The sequence below is a fragment of the Parasteatoda tepidariorum genome, chromosome 5 (genome assembly GCF_982258835.1).
Source record: "Parasteatoda tepidariorum strain Cologne lab strain chromosome 5, Ptep-v5.0, whole genome shotgun sequence".
In the NCBI taxonomy this organism is placed as follows: Eukaryota; Metazoa; Arthropoda; class Arachnida; order Araneae; family Theridiidae; genus Parasteatoda; species Parasteatoda tepidariorum.
The window spans coordinates 67644676-67660876 of NC_141759.1; the positions used below are offsets into that span (position 1 = coordinate 67644676).

Here is a 16201-nt window from a genome sequence, read left to right on the forward strand (position 1 = left end):
AATTTTTTCATACTGTGTATTTTTGTGTTTTCATGTATTTTTTGTGTATTTTCTTATATTATTTTATCTTTTCTGTGGGTTGTTTCATAGTTCTTATTATTCTTTTTAGGTTTTTGTATGTTTCCTTTTTTTGTTATTTTTCCTTTTAAAGATAACTTCATGTATTCAAAGAATATAACTACTTCATTTCTTTGAGTATTCATTACATGCCAAATTTTGTCTAATTCAATAGCCTAATATTATTATACATATGAGAAAAAAGGATACAAAATGTAAATGTTTTATTTTGAATAGAATAGAAAATGTAACTGATGTTACATAGAAAGGATATTAAGTAAAATATCATATTTTCCTTTTAAAATTATCCTTCCTCTGTAAGCAATAATGGGATTCTTTAAAAAATGTATTTAAACAAAAACTTCAAATAAACAGGAAACATTGAAAGGACACATGAAATCGCATAGAAAAAAATGGCAAAAAGAGAAGAAAAAATCTTCTGACTGATGGTACAAATAAAACTTTATAAATTTTTATTAAACTTTTTTATTATAATAACGAAATACTAAAAAGCTGCAATTTTTGATTTTATATCTAAAATAATGCGAAAAAAAGAAGAGTTTGTTAATGGAGGGATGCTATTAAATATTTATTTAAAATATTTTTATTGTGTTGTCCTTTGCTTTAAGAAATTGTTCACATTAAGGTTGAAAAGAAAAAGAAATATGAGTGAATACTTTAAAAAAAAATTATAATTTAATCACTTTCCTGTGTATTATAATGGAGCAAAAAGTATATAATTATATTTTTTTGCTCAGTTGGAAATTTGTGCATTCAATAATGAGTAATATATTTTATTTAAATTAAATTTTAGTTCTATTCTCAACAAATAAATTTATTTAAGGAAATCAATTCTTTTTTTAGGACTTTAGGCAATATTGCTAGTGTTGTTGCTGAAAAAAAGAGTATACATCACAGTATAAGAAATAGTCTAGATTCTCATGATGCTGTTGAAATGAAGGCAGCTATTTATGCTACTGGAAAATTTGCTGCCCAATCAAAGTTTGTTCTTTTCATTAGAAGTATCACAAATGAAAATTGCTATAAGATGGATTTTGCAACAACATTTTTGTTTTATTTCTTTAAAAGTATATACTTTCTTGATGATGTTTTTTAACTTAATTCAAATAAGGATGCACTCATATGTTGTGTTAAGCACTTAAGGGGGATAGGGGGTTTGAGCTTTGCTTATTTTTGTTGACAAGATAGGAGAGGCATGGGCAGTGCTTATGTAAGATACCAAAAATCTCATTATTTTCAAAAATATTTTTAAAAAGCCGAAAATTTTGGAAAAATAACAATTGTAAAATTTTTTATTTTGAAATAAAAACTTAACTTTTATATGAAGTGAGAAGAAAAATTTCTTCAAGGCAAGGTATTTCAAATTTTTATAAAACATACATTTTGTTTTATTCAAAGTTACGTAATTTATTTGAATTTAGTCTGTAAATTCTATTTAGTTATCTGAAAATTCTAATTGGTGTAGAACTGTAAAAGTATACATTAAAGCAAGAAACAATATGGCTGTTGGGAGCTGTGACTTTCTTACATAAACAGGGAAAGGGTTTGTAATTAGTTTATGTTTGCTAACAATGGGGAAAGAGTCTAAAATTGCCAAATGCATGCTTGCATAATTTTTGAACAGTCCCTAAGTATAAAAGAAATTTTTTTCATCATCATTAGTGTTAAGTTTTCATGCTATCATGTCTTTCTGATTAAGCTGGGTTTTTTTATAATTTAATTGAAATCACAAATGATGAAATGCTAATATGATATGTTTGGTTATCCTTGTACTATAATTTTATCTTTTATAACACAAAAATATACTTATTTCACAATCCTATTTAATTTTATTATTGGTAATATCATAGAAGAAAAATAAGCAATTTCTTTTCATTTGATTTTATGTTATTTGCAAAAATGAAGTCTATATTCTGGCAAGAAATTTTTTTATTTTACTTTAATCAATTTTTTAAATTTATCACATTTGTTGAAGCTTCACTTGTTTAAAGAAATCACTTATGATTTTAATAGTAACAAGTAAATAAGGAAACTTTTGATATATTTTCAGAAATAAGCTAATTACACCATTGTTATTATTATGGATACAAATTAATAGAAAAGCTATTATTATTTTATTATTATGGGTACAAATTAATAGAATTATAGAAAGCTTATTATTCCTCTCTTTGTAACAATATACATAGATCAGAGCTGTTTTAAAATATACAAAAAAAAATGACAAAGAGGTGACAAAGTTGCTTCATGATTTGTGTAATAAGAAATTGATATATTGTGGTAACAACTTAAAAAAACTGGAAAATATATGTATTGAAAATATTGACCCTAAATGCCAATTTTAAATGAAAATTAGTAGCTCTCTCAAAATATTTGTTGCCACTATTTTTAGAACATAGCCCGTGATTTTAGATTTTTAAAATAGAACTCTGAGTCTCACAAATTTTAAGTTCTAGAATCAATTACTTGAAAAAAATAATTTTTATCTAATAATAACTTAAATAAACTATAACATATTTGCTCAATTTCCTTTACCTTCACTGAACTTCCTTTTTTTTTCTTAAATTAAAAAGTATTCAATTTTATGAAGACTTATCTTTTAGTAGGAAAAACTAATACGACAAATCAGCAAAGTTTGCAACTTATAAAATTTTTTTTACATAAAGATTGTTTGGTTTTCCTTAAGCATTAATAATATTAACAAATGTGAGTATTATTAATAATAGATTTTTGTAATAATTGTATAATTTTCCTAATAAATCATTACAAGTTGTAACTAATTCTGTGTAAAGTTTTATCAGAGAGAGGAAAACATAAATTTTTTGTAAGTGTATTATTGAGACCGTAACATGTTTTTTTCTGTTCTAAAACTAAATGTGCTTGCTTAATTATTTAGATAATAAAACATGAGTTGTTCTTATATGTTTTAATATTATTCATAGCATTATTGTCTTTAATTAACTTAACATTTCTTTCATTCAAAATTAGGGCGTTTGCTTCTAATATTTGCAGCAAAATTGGAGAAATGATTCAAGGACTGGCTACTCCAGTTGAAGTCAAGTTACAACTCCTTTCAATATTTCAACATATGCACCATGATGCTCAAACTATTGCACAAGTAATCAAATTGATTGACATTCCTGTTCTTAAATTGTTTTAGCATAGTCATTTCACTAATTAAATGACTATTTTGTTACATTTTCTGAAGAAAAATTGCTACTATTTATGTATATGTTATTAAGATCATTCTAGATGCTTTGGGAATCATTCTATTTAAATTTAACTTTAAAAAAAATTTTATGTTATAGTTGCATAGATATAAAGTATACGATTAAGATTTAGAGCAGCGGTTTCCAGCTAGCATGAGGCCAGGGGCTACAATTAGAAACACAAATCAAATGGCGGGCCGCAACTTTATAAAAATTTTATGTAGGACTCTTTTATGTTTGAAGGCGCATTGAATATTACTGTCAGAATTTTACCAAGTTGTACAAAACAAAAGTAGTGAATTGCAAATTAAAGTAAGAAGCAGATTTTTAAAAATATTTAATTGCATATTAAAAAAATTGGGCTACAATAACTTTAATGTGAACCTATGTATTAAACAATTAATGTGCAACATATATCTAATTGTTAAGATATAAAACTTTATAAAGGTTGGTATTAAAACTTACATAGTAGCACACACAATTGAGGTTTGTCTGCTGCAATAACCAGAGAATGGATATTTACATTTTAAATTTAAAATTTACAAATGTGTGTGTAAATATTTTCGTCCAAATAAAGTGGTTTCAAAAAGTTAAATCTAAGAATTTCTTCAAGAAAATTTCTGATACACACATGCTAAATTATATTCACAAAATACAAAAAAAAATTAATAAAAAAGAGCAACATACACGATTATTTTTGTATTTGAATAAATATTTTCTTGGATGCAAAACCTGAGAAATAAATTTTTTTGCACCTTTGATATGATAAATTTCACAGAAACGAAGAAATTAGGTTTTTATTAATGAGAAAAGTATTTTAAATCCATAAAGATTTTTTACGAAAATTCCCACAAAAAAATGACAACTAATATATTTTAGTTCGCGGGCCACGAAAAAAGACTTCGCGGGCCGGCAGTTGGAAACCACTGATTTAGAGTAAAATAAATTTGATTCCCAGATGGTATTTCTTTCCCTGTATCATCTTGTTATTCAAGGCTATACTATTTAAAAATAAAATGTCAGAAGAAACATAACAATGTCAGATGAATGTCAGAAAAATGTCAGATGAAACATAACACACTTCATGTGTTATGTTTCAAAAATCATAATTTTTACTTGCTTCATATCTTATAAGCATGAGCATGCACCTAAGGGACGAACGCCCCTCAATTAACTTTAAAAATTTCCACTGTCAACCACTGGAAAAATTAAAAACTATTTAAAAAAAAATTTTTTTTAATTTTTGACTTTTTTTTCCTTTTTTTTTAGCATTAGAAATTAGAAGCAATTCTTTTAAATCTATTTTTCTAAGGGTTCTTTCTGTTCGTTCCAGTCATTTAAAAGAATTTAAATATCTCTAACAATTTAAAATAAAAAAAATACTTTTAGGAAAAAAAATTATTTAGTTCATCTTGTGAACATTCTTTTTATGAACATTTTTTTCATAAGTAATATAAATTATACAAAGCAATGTCATGAAAATAAACTGTTCAAAGGGAATAATCTGAGTGAGTCTTCGTTTGAAAACGGGACAATATTTTTCAGATTACGGCAATAGGAAAGTAGGTAAGGGGCAAGATCTAGAAGTTCAAACACCCCATTGTATCTGTTTTTCATTTATAATTTAAGATTTTTTTTCCTTACTAGTTTTGAAACAGTTTAAATGTTTTATTGGGTACAAAATAAATATTAAAAATTCCTGGTTTTCTTTTAAAAGAGCAATAAAGTGGTCTCTTCACAGACCAAAATAAAGCAGTCAGCTAGAACTGCACTGCAAAATCTACCCCCTCATCACCAACATTAATTTGCGGATTTCTTTTCCTTTTGAAAATTCGTCACAGAAAAAATAAGAGAATCAAAATGATGCATCCTTTCCTCCTTGATTTTCATGCTTTTTACCACCCACAGCATTTTCAACTTAACTCAAGTCAATCAATTTCTCAACTAAGTATAATGGAATTAGTGTTCATTTTTACATTTTAGCTAATAATGAAGCTATTATTATGCTTATATTTTTTTTTGTAATATCTGTGCTTATCTTTGGTACTTTAATTTACTTTTAAATTAGTGATAAAGATCATATTATAATAAATTGTTGTATTAGCTTTTTTTATTTGTAAAGTAAAGTGTTTCTGAAAATCGAAATTGAAGTAAGAGTTAAATTAATAAAGAATAAATTTTTTATGAACTCTTAAATTACAGTAGAGAACCGATTATCCGGAACGATCGGGACCATCGTGATTCCGGATAACTGATTTTTCCAGTTTTCTGAATCGCTACAAAATACCGTTTTTTTAATGTTTATAAAACGAAACTAAAAAATTATTTTGAAATAGTTTTAGAAATAATAAATAATGGAAATAATAAATAGTTTTAGAAATAATGGACTAATAACAAAATGGGCTCAAAATCTTGCAGGAAACTAAAAAAAAATTTTTTAAATAGTTTTAGAAATAATAAAAAGTGATAAATAATAATACCCTTAAGTTTAAATAAGGAAAGAAATTATGAAATAAAAATTATATACAGGCTTATATATGTTATTAATATTATTATTAACTATAATAACATATATAAGCTATTTGTGCTTATGTGAGATTCGTCTACAAACGGCTTTTGATCTGTCCTCTAAATCAGTTCTTTCGTCAACTCGATACGCCGTACACTCTAAATAACAAAATGGGCTCAAAATCTTGCAGGAAAAAAAAATTTTTAATGGAAGAAAATTAATTTCCGGTTCCGAATTATATTCCGGTTTTCCAGATAAGAGGTTTTGCACTGTATTATTTTTTATTTTTTGATCCAATGTGCAATTTTGAACAAAATAGTACTGAATTTTCTTTACTGCATTTTGAATATTTCTCATTGAAGAACAATATTTTTGTCTCACAAAAGTGATCTGTTTAAAGTTTGTAAAAAAAACTTATCTCATGAAATTAATTAGAAACTGCGATGAAATAATTTCCTAATTGTTCAACTTATGTTGTTTGAACTTGTAAATCAGTATTTTTACCTAATGTAATATAGGTCTGGAAACTATGCACATCCCTTCTACCTGATTATCCATCTCAACAATTTGTTGTTTGCACTCTGCATACTCTCACTGAACTAGCTGCTGCTTCAATAACTCACATTCCTCAACAGGTATGAGAAATTTAATTATTTATATTGAAAGCATTAGTATATAATTTATGTAGTACAATAGAACATTTTTCTAATATAAACATTGAAGCATGAGGTTTTACGATATATAGAATTTGCACAAAAATATGCACTTCAGTTTTTTATTCACAGAAAAAAGAAAGCAAACAAATTTTTCAATTTTTGTTTGCTTTAATGTTTTAACCTCTTGTAATTGGAGATTATAAATTTGAAACCGTGAACAATTTTAAATACTTGGGATCTGAAGTCAATAGTCTTAACGGCATCTTGCCTGAGATCCGTAGTAGAGTCACAGCAGCTAATCGATGTTTTTTCGGTCTTAAAAAGTATCTGAAATCTAACTTCATCAGCAGAAAAACAAAGATTCTGATATACAAAAGTTTGATGAGACCCATTCTTACTTACTCTGCTGAGACTTGGACAATGACAGAAAAAGTAAAGCACACTATTTCTGTGTTTGAAAGAAAAATTTTAAGAAGCATATTTGGTTGCCTTAAATGTAACAATATCTGGAGAAGAAGAACTAACTCCGAACTTTACATACTATTTAAAGAACCTGACGTAGTCAAATATATTTCAATTCAGAGAATCAAATGGGCAGGACACCTATCAAGAATGGATAATAACCGCATTACAAAAAAGATCTTCTCTGCCAGACCATTAGGCACTCGAAAAAGAGGAAGACCTAGTCTTAGAGGGCTCGACTGCCTTGAAAGTGATTTAAATATTCTAAAAGTCACAAATTGGATGTCTCTGGCCAAGTGTAGAAGAGCCTGGAGTTCAACTCTGCGGTAGGCAAGGGCCCATCCTGGGCTGTCAGGCCAATGAAGAAAAAGAAGAATGTCTTAACCTTAAATTAATAATTTTTCTTGAACCCTGTGAAAAGTTAATAGTTTTTTCTCTGATACAGGGATTTTTTAACTGCAATTTCCATTGCTTTCTTCTGCAAACTTATTGTGATTTATGGAAAATTATGGCTTATACAATTCTTTTTTAAATCTTCAACTGTATATGATATTTTTAAGAAGCATCAGATATTAAAATTTATTTTTTTAAACAAGATTTGGCTATTTCTTTTGCCTCAAATTGAGGTTTAAGATGATTTTTAAATATAATTACTGTATATTATAGTTGTCTTTGAACATAATACATTAAGTGCTTAATAAGTTTCAAAAATAATTAAGCTTAGATGTTTGTTTTTTCAGTTAAATTGAAATCACATTATTTTCTATTAAAATTATTGTTTCTGAAACTGTTATTTGTCAGTTACCAAATAATCATCTTAAACAAAGTTTTTGGAGTCTTTTTTATTCAATATCTTCTTATCAGTTATTATCGTAACATGACTAATGGATAATATTTGGTTAACATTTTAAAACAGTTTGATTAAAATTATATGACTTTTTATAAAAATTTGATTTTTTTTATACTAACTTATTGTTATTTAATTAACATCAGTAACCAAAGCTTTTCTGTAACTTTTGGGAAATATTATTATTATTTTGCAATCTATTCAAATATTCAATCTTTATCTGTTTATTTTATTTCACATCTTTTCTAATAATTAATTTTAGATCTTTTTTTTATTTTATTTGTTATAGGTTAATTTATTAATTTCTTACCTCAAAGAAGATGGCCGTATGTGTGTGAAACTAAATGCCTTAAAAGATATGGAAAAATTAGCAAAGACAGGTCCTCACTTGTGGACTTTAGAAAACGTAAATGTGAGTTTTCCATTTTTATACATTTATATTTTTTTTAAAAACAAAAATTTCATTTAAAAATATAAAATCATTTATATTTATTTTTGTTTCAGCAATTGGTGAATTATACCATTGAAACGCCCTATATTAGTTTGAAGTGTGAGATTTTCTCTGTGATGGTGGCTTTGGCTTATTCAGTTTCTGTGGACAAGTTTGACTTATCAGCTGGTATTATTTAAGTTTATTTATTTTTTATCTATGTTTTATCAAGTATTTGTGTATAAACATTAGCTGGTTGTGTAATTGTAGCTATAGACATAAAAAAAAATTCTTTTCGAATTTGGGCTTTTTAATTTTAAATTTATTGTATTTTTTGGCGTTGAAGTCAACTTTTTAAACTGCTAATAAATTTAGACATAATTTTTTTCTAAATAATATCTTGATTAACTTAAGATATATAATCAATATAAATAAATACAAATGCAGGTCTATATGATGTATGCAAACATCAAAAGAATAACTCAACCAATGCTTTTGTACAAAAAAAAAGAAACTTTTTGCATTATATATAACTTCTTTTAAGTTGATACCATTGATTTTAGAAATCTGAAAGTTTTATCTACGCCAAGTTCAAATACTTAATTTACAGTATCAAAGTTAGAGTTTAAATTAGATTTCCTAATAAAAGTAGTAGAAAAACAGCTTTAAAGTATTGGTTTAAATTATTGTTATTAAAAAGTTTTTTTTGCATTTAATAATCAGTGCATATTAAATAATATGTAATAATTGAACTATTACATAAATAATTGGCTCCAAAAAATATGTTAGTTATATTTTGTGATGGTAAAATACCAGATTATTATTATGTGGAACTGAAGGTGACAATTTTGATTCTAAAATGGCATTCAACTTACCTTATTCTTTTTTATTTGTCATTGTCTTGATTCATGTAATTCCGAATTATTATTATAAAATAATTTATATTGCTTATCACACTCTTTCTAACATATAACCATTGAAATTTTCCATTGAAGCAGATGTTGATCATTTAAACTAAATTGCATCATTATTTATTTATACCACAAAGTTTTGTTATTCAATTACTGATTCTGCTTGCATGAATTCATCTTCTACAAGTAAATTTGGAACTTATTACTCTTAAATGCTTCAATAATTGTTACTTTAAAATGTTTTAATGAGTGAATTTTAGTATAGAAACTGCAGTATTTAGTTTTGAATATGCCTGATTGTGAAGCATTAAATAAATAAAGGGAAAAATTCAAACATCAGGATACTGATGATTAAGTGAAAATATTGTTAAATATTTCATAGTTTTTTATTTTTTAGAATGTAAAGTTTTAAAACTTTCTCAAGATTGTATATTGCATGATAATGTCCCACTTGCTGCAATATCTGTGGAACTGTTGTCTCAAATAGCAATTCATGTATTTCAAGGTAAACTTTGTTCCTTTGCAATTTGTTGAATTTTTTATTTTATTTATAAATGAACTATTTTGAATTTTTTTTCCAATAAACTTTTAGAAGACGTAGTTGTTCAGAATATAGATTTAATGCCAGAAGTATCAAGTGCTATTGAAGCATTACTTTTAGTAATTTGTACATCTGATGATCAAAGACCAGAAAACCTCAAATCACTATTAGTAAGTGGTGTTAATTTTATTTATTTGTTTTTTATTTATTTATTTTTATGTATTTATTTATTTTTATGTATTTATTTATTTTTATGTATTTATTTATTTTTATGTATTTATTTATTTTTATGTATTTATTTATTTTTATGTATTTATTTATTTTTATGTATTTATTTATTTTTATGTATTTTTTTTAATAACATTTGTAAGTAATGCAACCAAGCTTATTCTAGAATGCGTAATTTTATAGGTTTTCTAATTATTAAAAAACATGAAGCTTGTGTAGATTTTCTTTTCAATCTTAAATTATAATAGCTTTAATTTTCTGATATAAAATATATTAGTAATGATTTCAAAACCTTTTATTTTTATTTACATTGATTAATGCATGCAGAACAAAGTTATTGATTTTGTATTTTTAATACAAGAGCAGTTTTAATATTTTTTTAGAGGGGAAAAACATAATATTCTTTTCTTCTTATAATATGTATAATTTTAAGGTATCACTTTTGATATGCAAGCATTTTCTAGAAAAAAAGATTAAATATTAATCACAAGTTTCTTATTTCTTTTAAGTTACTTATTGGAAGGAAATATGACTGTTTCATTTTGTGTTTTTCTCTTAATTTTAAGCAAAAGAATAATCTAATGATTAAATATATTACATTATTTTACAGAAATGTTTCAAATGTGCTGTAAATATATGTGAAGTATCTCCTGAGATGTGCATTCAGTTTGTTGATACTATTGGCTCTTTGATTGGTAAAACTTCAGGTAATTGTGATAGTTTTTACTAAGTTCTCTGCTTTTTAAACCCTTTTATAAATTGTCCTCTGCATAATATTCCTAGTTATTTCTTATTATGTATTTAGTGCTGATAAATTAAAATTTAACAACATAATTATCTCTCAAGAATAAACAAAATTAAAAGCATGTCATAAAATTCTTAACTTATTTATTTAATAACAATTTATGTGTTCATCTTTGCCTTGGTTAGTCTAAATCTTTAAAAAGAATCGTGGTGGTTCTGGGGATGGAGCATTCGCCTTCCAATGAGGGGAACTGGGTTGGAATCCCAGCAATGCCTAATCAATATGAATTCTGCACTGACTTGCTGACATAAAATATCCTTAGTGGTTGACGGATCATAGGTTATAGTCCTTTTGCCGTCAGGCTAACCGTGGAAGGTTTTCATGGTTTTCCTTGTGATAGGCAAATTTCTTGCAATAATTGATCCGGGAGTTCCCTTGTCTTCTGGACTGGGTTCAAAATTACAAGGCCATGGAGCTGAACATTAGTAGTCGTAAACCCAAAATTAGGTCAGCTTTTCAACAACTTATAAAATCTTTAAAAACGAAGTCTAGTAAGAATATTCTCTTATGAATGAAATTCTTTTTAGTACATGCTGAACCTTGAAAAACACTCTGAGAAAAGGATCAAGTAAAGTAAAGCATTTAAATTCTGTTTTTATTAAATTAGATGGCAGACTCTTAGTCGAAAAGTTTGAGAAATTTCTAGAAATAATAACTTGTTTTAAATTTTTTTATGCACAAATGCCTCTTTAATTTCACATTCAAGAGAATATATTATTTCTATGTTACATCATTTGAATTAATTAGATATCTTTTGAGTTCAGCAGAAACTATGTTAAATTTTACTTTTTTACTATGTAGTTAAAATGTTTCCCAGAAGATTTGAAGATCTGCTTTTTTTTTAAGAAAATGCTTTTTTTTTTAAGAAATCACTCTTTTTTTTTTTTTTTTAAGAAAATGTGTGAAAGTTAACTTTGAAATTTTTCCCCACGATCAAATCGTGTAGTAAAATTTGAAAAGAGTTAATATGCTTTGTTTTCTTGTAACACTATTTGAGCAAAAAATGTAAGTTTAATATTCTCCGTTTCATTAAATCTGCTGATTAACAAGACAAGATTAACTAGAAAAGCGGTGCTAGATGGTTCATTTTTAATTTGTATTTTTTTAAAAAATCCAACACATTAAGACAATTTTACATGATCTCGTTTAGAATAATTTATAAATATAAAGTTAGAAAGTTAAATAAAACATATTTCTGATAACGAAAAAAAAAATTTAATGTGGAGTTAAAGTTTATTATAAGATTTTGAAATAATAGCCATAAAGTTTTATAAAACTAGTCACCCATAAAATTTTAAGTTATTGCTTATGCTTTTTAATTATATATGTATATAACTTTTTTATTTGCATTTTTGATACGTTTGAAGTAAAACAAATTTAGTGCAGGGTGTGAAATTTCCACTCATCAGCTCCCCATTGGCAATCAAGCGTTTAAGTCTGACGAGTAAATTTTATCTTTTAAAATTTCAAGTTTTGTGTTAAATTCTGATAATAGTTTATATTAAATTTATATTAAACTTAGATAATCGTTCTTCGACGCCCGGTGGCTGAGCGGTAGCGCTTCGCGCTGTCATGCCACAGGTCCATGGTTCGATCCTCGGGCCGGGCAAGGTTGACTCAGCCTTTCATCCCTTCAGTGGGTCGATAAATGAGTCCCAAGCATGCTTGGGAACTATACACTGGGGGTTCCGCGTTCGGCTGACCACCTGACCGGAACATCTGCTCCTGCACCCCAGAGCCCAAGGTCAAGAAAACTGAGATGGACACAGTAGGCCTTGGCCCTCTTTGGGCTGTCGCGCCGTTGAGTTTAGTTTTAATTGTTCTTCAGTGTAGCGGTACCTAGAAGTGTTTTGAAATCAAGCAAAAGCATTTTCATTCTATTAAGAACGTAAAATGCTGAGTCACTCATTTTTCATCCATTTAAACCATTGCATCTGAGAACATTGAAATCTTAAAACAACCACGACTTGATTCAATATTATTATTCCAGTTAACATGTCTACATTCTTTTATGATTTCGTTCACAGAAAGTTCTTCATACAACATCTACAAATATTTTAAAAATTGTTAATATTTTTCATGAGTGTGAAATAGTGTTGAGCAAAAATTTTAGAACTGAAATGTCTGCTCTGATTTTTTGAATGAGCAGAATTCTTGTTTTCGCACTCACACACAAAAAAATGAAGATAGAATTTTTATTCTAGATGTATGGATTGTTCCACTATGTACAGCTCTATGTGCATTAGGCAATAAAAGTGCTGGTGTTGTAGTTTGCTGGCAAACAGATTTAATACCAAAGCTGAAGGAATTCATTTTACAACCTCAAATAACTTCTGAAAGAGCAAAAGCTATAGTAAGTAATTTATATATAATGATACTTTCTAGATAGTTTTTTTAGCGAACTCTATAGAATTTGTTTATATTATTTTCTTATTGTTTCAGAAAATAAAGGTTTGCTAAGCGTTACTTGTTTGAATGTATTGTATTTCTTGAATGAGAATTTTTTTTATTAAAAGAAATAGTTCTTGTTCTTATTAAAAGCATTTTAAAATAAAATTTTTAAATTTATGATCAAAATAAATAAATAAAGTAAAATAAAAATACGAAATGCCACTGAAAATTTAATATTTAAAAAAATTTCTTCAGACTTGTAATCTAATGTTAAAGTATAAGAAAAACTTTTAATTCATATTTTTTATGTATTAAGATTGATTTACCAATTTTGGATAAAGTCTCACTTTAGAATATATTATCTAAAGAAAGTTTTGCTATGTCTTATTCTTTTCTCATTAAAAGATGTTTAAAAATTAAATTTTGAAAAAAAATCTATTAATATGGCTATTGAGGAAATATTGTTCTATAAAATGTTATTCTTTCTCTAACTTTGAAATATATTTTGGCAATATAAAGTGTAATTTGTAAAAATAAAAAAAAATATATGCTTATTCTTATGTTATATAAAGAAGTGCAACTTAGATAAAAAGTTTTTAATTTTTAAAAAATACAGGGTTTTTTTCTACCTTTTACAACTTAAGTTCTTGTTAAATTAAAAAATTAAATTCTAAACTTAAGGCCTGAAATATTTTTTTATATTAACTTACTTTAAATTTATATTTGTCTTTTTAGTTTTTGGATTAAAACTTTAGTGTGATACATCTCATGATACTTCATTCTAATGTTTTATCATTTAATGACGTTTTTCTTTCAGGGTATGGTATGCACTTTACTATTTCAAACAAGCGTTGATAAGCCATGGGTTCTTCATGATGATGAGGTTGTAATGAATGCTATTGATTCCGTGGATTTCTGGTCTTCTTATAAAATAGGCCGTCAAGCTACCAGATATGGGCATCATCAGTATGCCATTAAAATCTTTTCTACCCTCTGTAATAAGGTAAGTTAGTTATATTGATATATATAAGTTACTGTGTCTTATATTGACTTATATTGATATACAGTGGTGGCCAAAAGTGTGGACATTTTTTTAAAGTTTCATGTTTTTCAACTTTGTGTGCTTGTAGAATATATTAATTTTCACTTAAATACAAACGTTTATATATCAAATTGAAGGTAATTTAATGTAGAATTTAATATTAAATACAGTATTACAATATCTGTATTACAAAAAAGGTTATGCAACTAATAGTAAGATCTATCTCAGATTTGCATTTTTTTAAAGTGATACTTACACAATCAATACTTAAGGATAACCCTTATTTTTTAAGACAGTTTCACAGTGTCTTTTCATTGAGTGATCGAGTGTTTGGAGTTAATCTTTTGTAATCACATGGTGCCAAGAATCAATTATAGCTTTAATAAGTTGTCTTTTATTGGATGGACATTTTTTTCGTACAAGTATTTTCAAACGTCGCCACAAATTTTCGATTGGAATGAGATCAGGGCTGTTTCTTGGCCTTGGTAATATATCTATGCCTTTATTTTGAAACCATGCTTTGTATACTTTTGCTGTGTTGCATGTAGCTGAATCCTGCTGAAAAGCAAATGGTGGGTTGTTGGGGAAGAGATCCCTGATGGAAGGTATCAATTTTGGTTTCAGGACAGGTTCGATGTATTTTTTGGCATTCAGGATGCCATCAATCACTTGAATTCGGCCCACACCATCTGCAGACATACATGCCGAAATCATGACATTTGTTGGGTTTTTTGTAGTTGCTTCAATGCAATCAGGATGAAGTGCTTCACCTACTCTACGTTTCACATATTTTCTACTATCACTACTACGATATTTTACTCTCATCGCTCTAGATTACTTGCTTCCATTGATTTTCTGACCATTTAATGTGTTCTTTTGCCCACTTAACTCGTTTTTCGAGTTGCTTTTGATTTAAATATAGTTTTTTCCTTGGAATTCTAGCTTGTAGTCCAAATCCTGATAACCTTCTTCTTATTGTTCTTGAACTTACTGCAATACCCGCTGCATTCATTTCACATCTAATGGCATCTGATGAAATTTTTCTATCTTGAAGGCATGGTCGTTTAATTTTTCTATCGGCAGTAGCACTTGTGCATTTTTTTCGGCCTGATTTGGCTTTATTTTCCACTGATTTCATTTTTTCATAACATAAACAGAACTTTTGTACACCAGAACAAGTCACTGAACCACCAACTTGTCTTGCAATTTCAACATAAGAGAGGCCATTTTCTCTCAATATGACAATTCGGCTTCTTTTCGTAGATGTCCAATTAGTTCTTCTTGTTGATGACATTGTTTGAAATTAGTTTAATTTAAAAAAAAGGACTTCAAATATTGAAAAACAGCAATACTCTATTTAATTGTACTAGTATGCATCATTCCGCAAAATATTTCCACAACAATAACTCTTTTACCATCCAAATAACCTAAACAATAGTTACAGACATTTGATTGGTCCTTAGAACAGTGTTTGTGATTGGCTTGTACGCTTTTTCTACAAAACACGTCCTTATTCAAAACGATTTGTGTTTGTTTGTTCTACTAAAATGAACATAACTTTTTTTGTAATACAGATATTTTAATTCTGTTTTTGTTATTAAATTCTGCATTAAATTACCTTCAATTTGTTATATAAACGTTTGTATTTAAGTGAAAATTAATCTATTCAACAAGCACACAAAGTTGAAAAACATGAAACTTTCAAAAAATGTCCACACTTTTGGCCACCACTGTATATAAGTTATATTGATGTATATAAGTTACTTTCTCAAGTGAATTTCAACAATTGCATAGTCACTTGAATGTCCAAGATATTTGTTATGTCAGTTTTGATATTAATTTATCTACTGATATTTTTAAAAAATTTTTTGTTGACATTTTAATATCTGGTAAGGATATATTAGGAAAAACTCTTTGTTCAGAATACTTGGCAAGTATACACCGTGCGAAGATTTTTAATCTTTCAAAACATTAGGTTAAGAATACCGGTTATTATCCACACTCTTTCTTTTAATGTGATTATTGTCATTTACCGGGAAAACTGGGCTATCACGAATTTCAATCATTCTTAGTAAGATATAGAAATATTAATAAT

The 16201-nt window shown here is 27.0% G+C and overlaps 1 protein-coding gene across 1 annotated transcript in view; it reads left to right on the top strand.

Annotated features, from left to right (window-relative positions):
• Window positions 1-16201, top strand: part of defl (Integrator complex subunit 7) — a 43314-nt gene that overhangs the window by 9918 nt on the left and 17195 nt on the right. The window contains exons 5-14 of the mRNA XM_016073165.4: window positions 922-1059; window positions 3064-3193; window positions 6312-6428; window positions 8048-8170; window positions 8263-8377; window positions 9497-9604; window positions 9692-9810; window positions 10479-10575; window positions 12878-13026; window positions 13882-14067. Of these exons, the coding sequence (XP_015928651.2) occupies window positions 922-1059; window positions 3064-3193; window positions 6312-6428; window positions 8048-8170; window positions 8263-8377; window positions 9497-9604; window positions 9692-9810; window positions 10479-10575; window positions 12878-13026; window positions 13882-14067 (1282 nt within the window). The remainder of the gene's footprint in view (window positions 1-921; window positions 1060-3063; window positions 3194-6311; window positions 6429-8047; window positions 8171-8262; window positions 8378-9496; window positions 9605-9691; window positions 9811-10478; window positions 10576-12877; window positions 13027-13881; window positions 14068-16201) is intronic.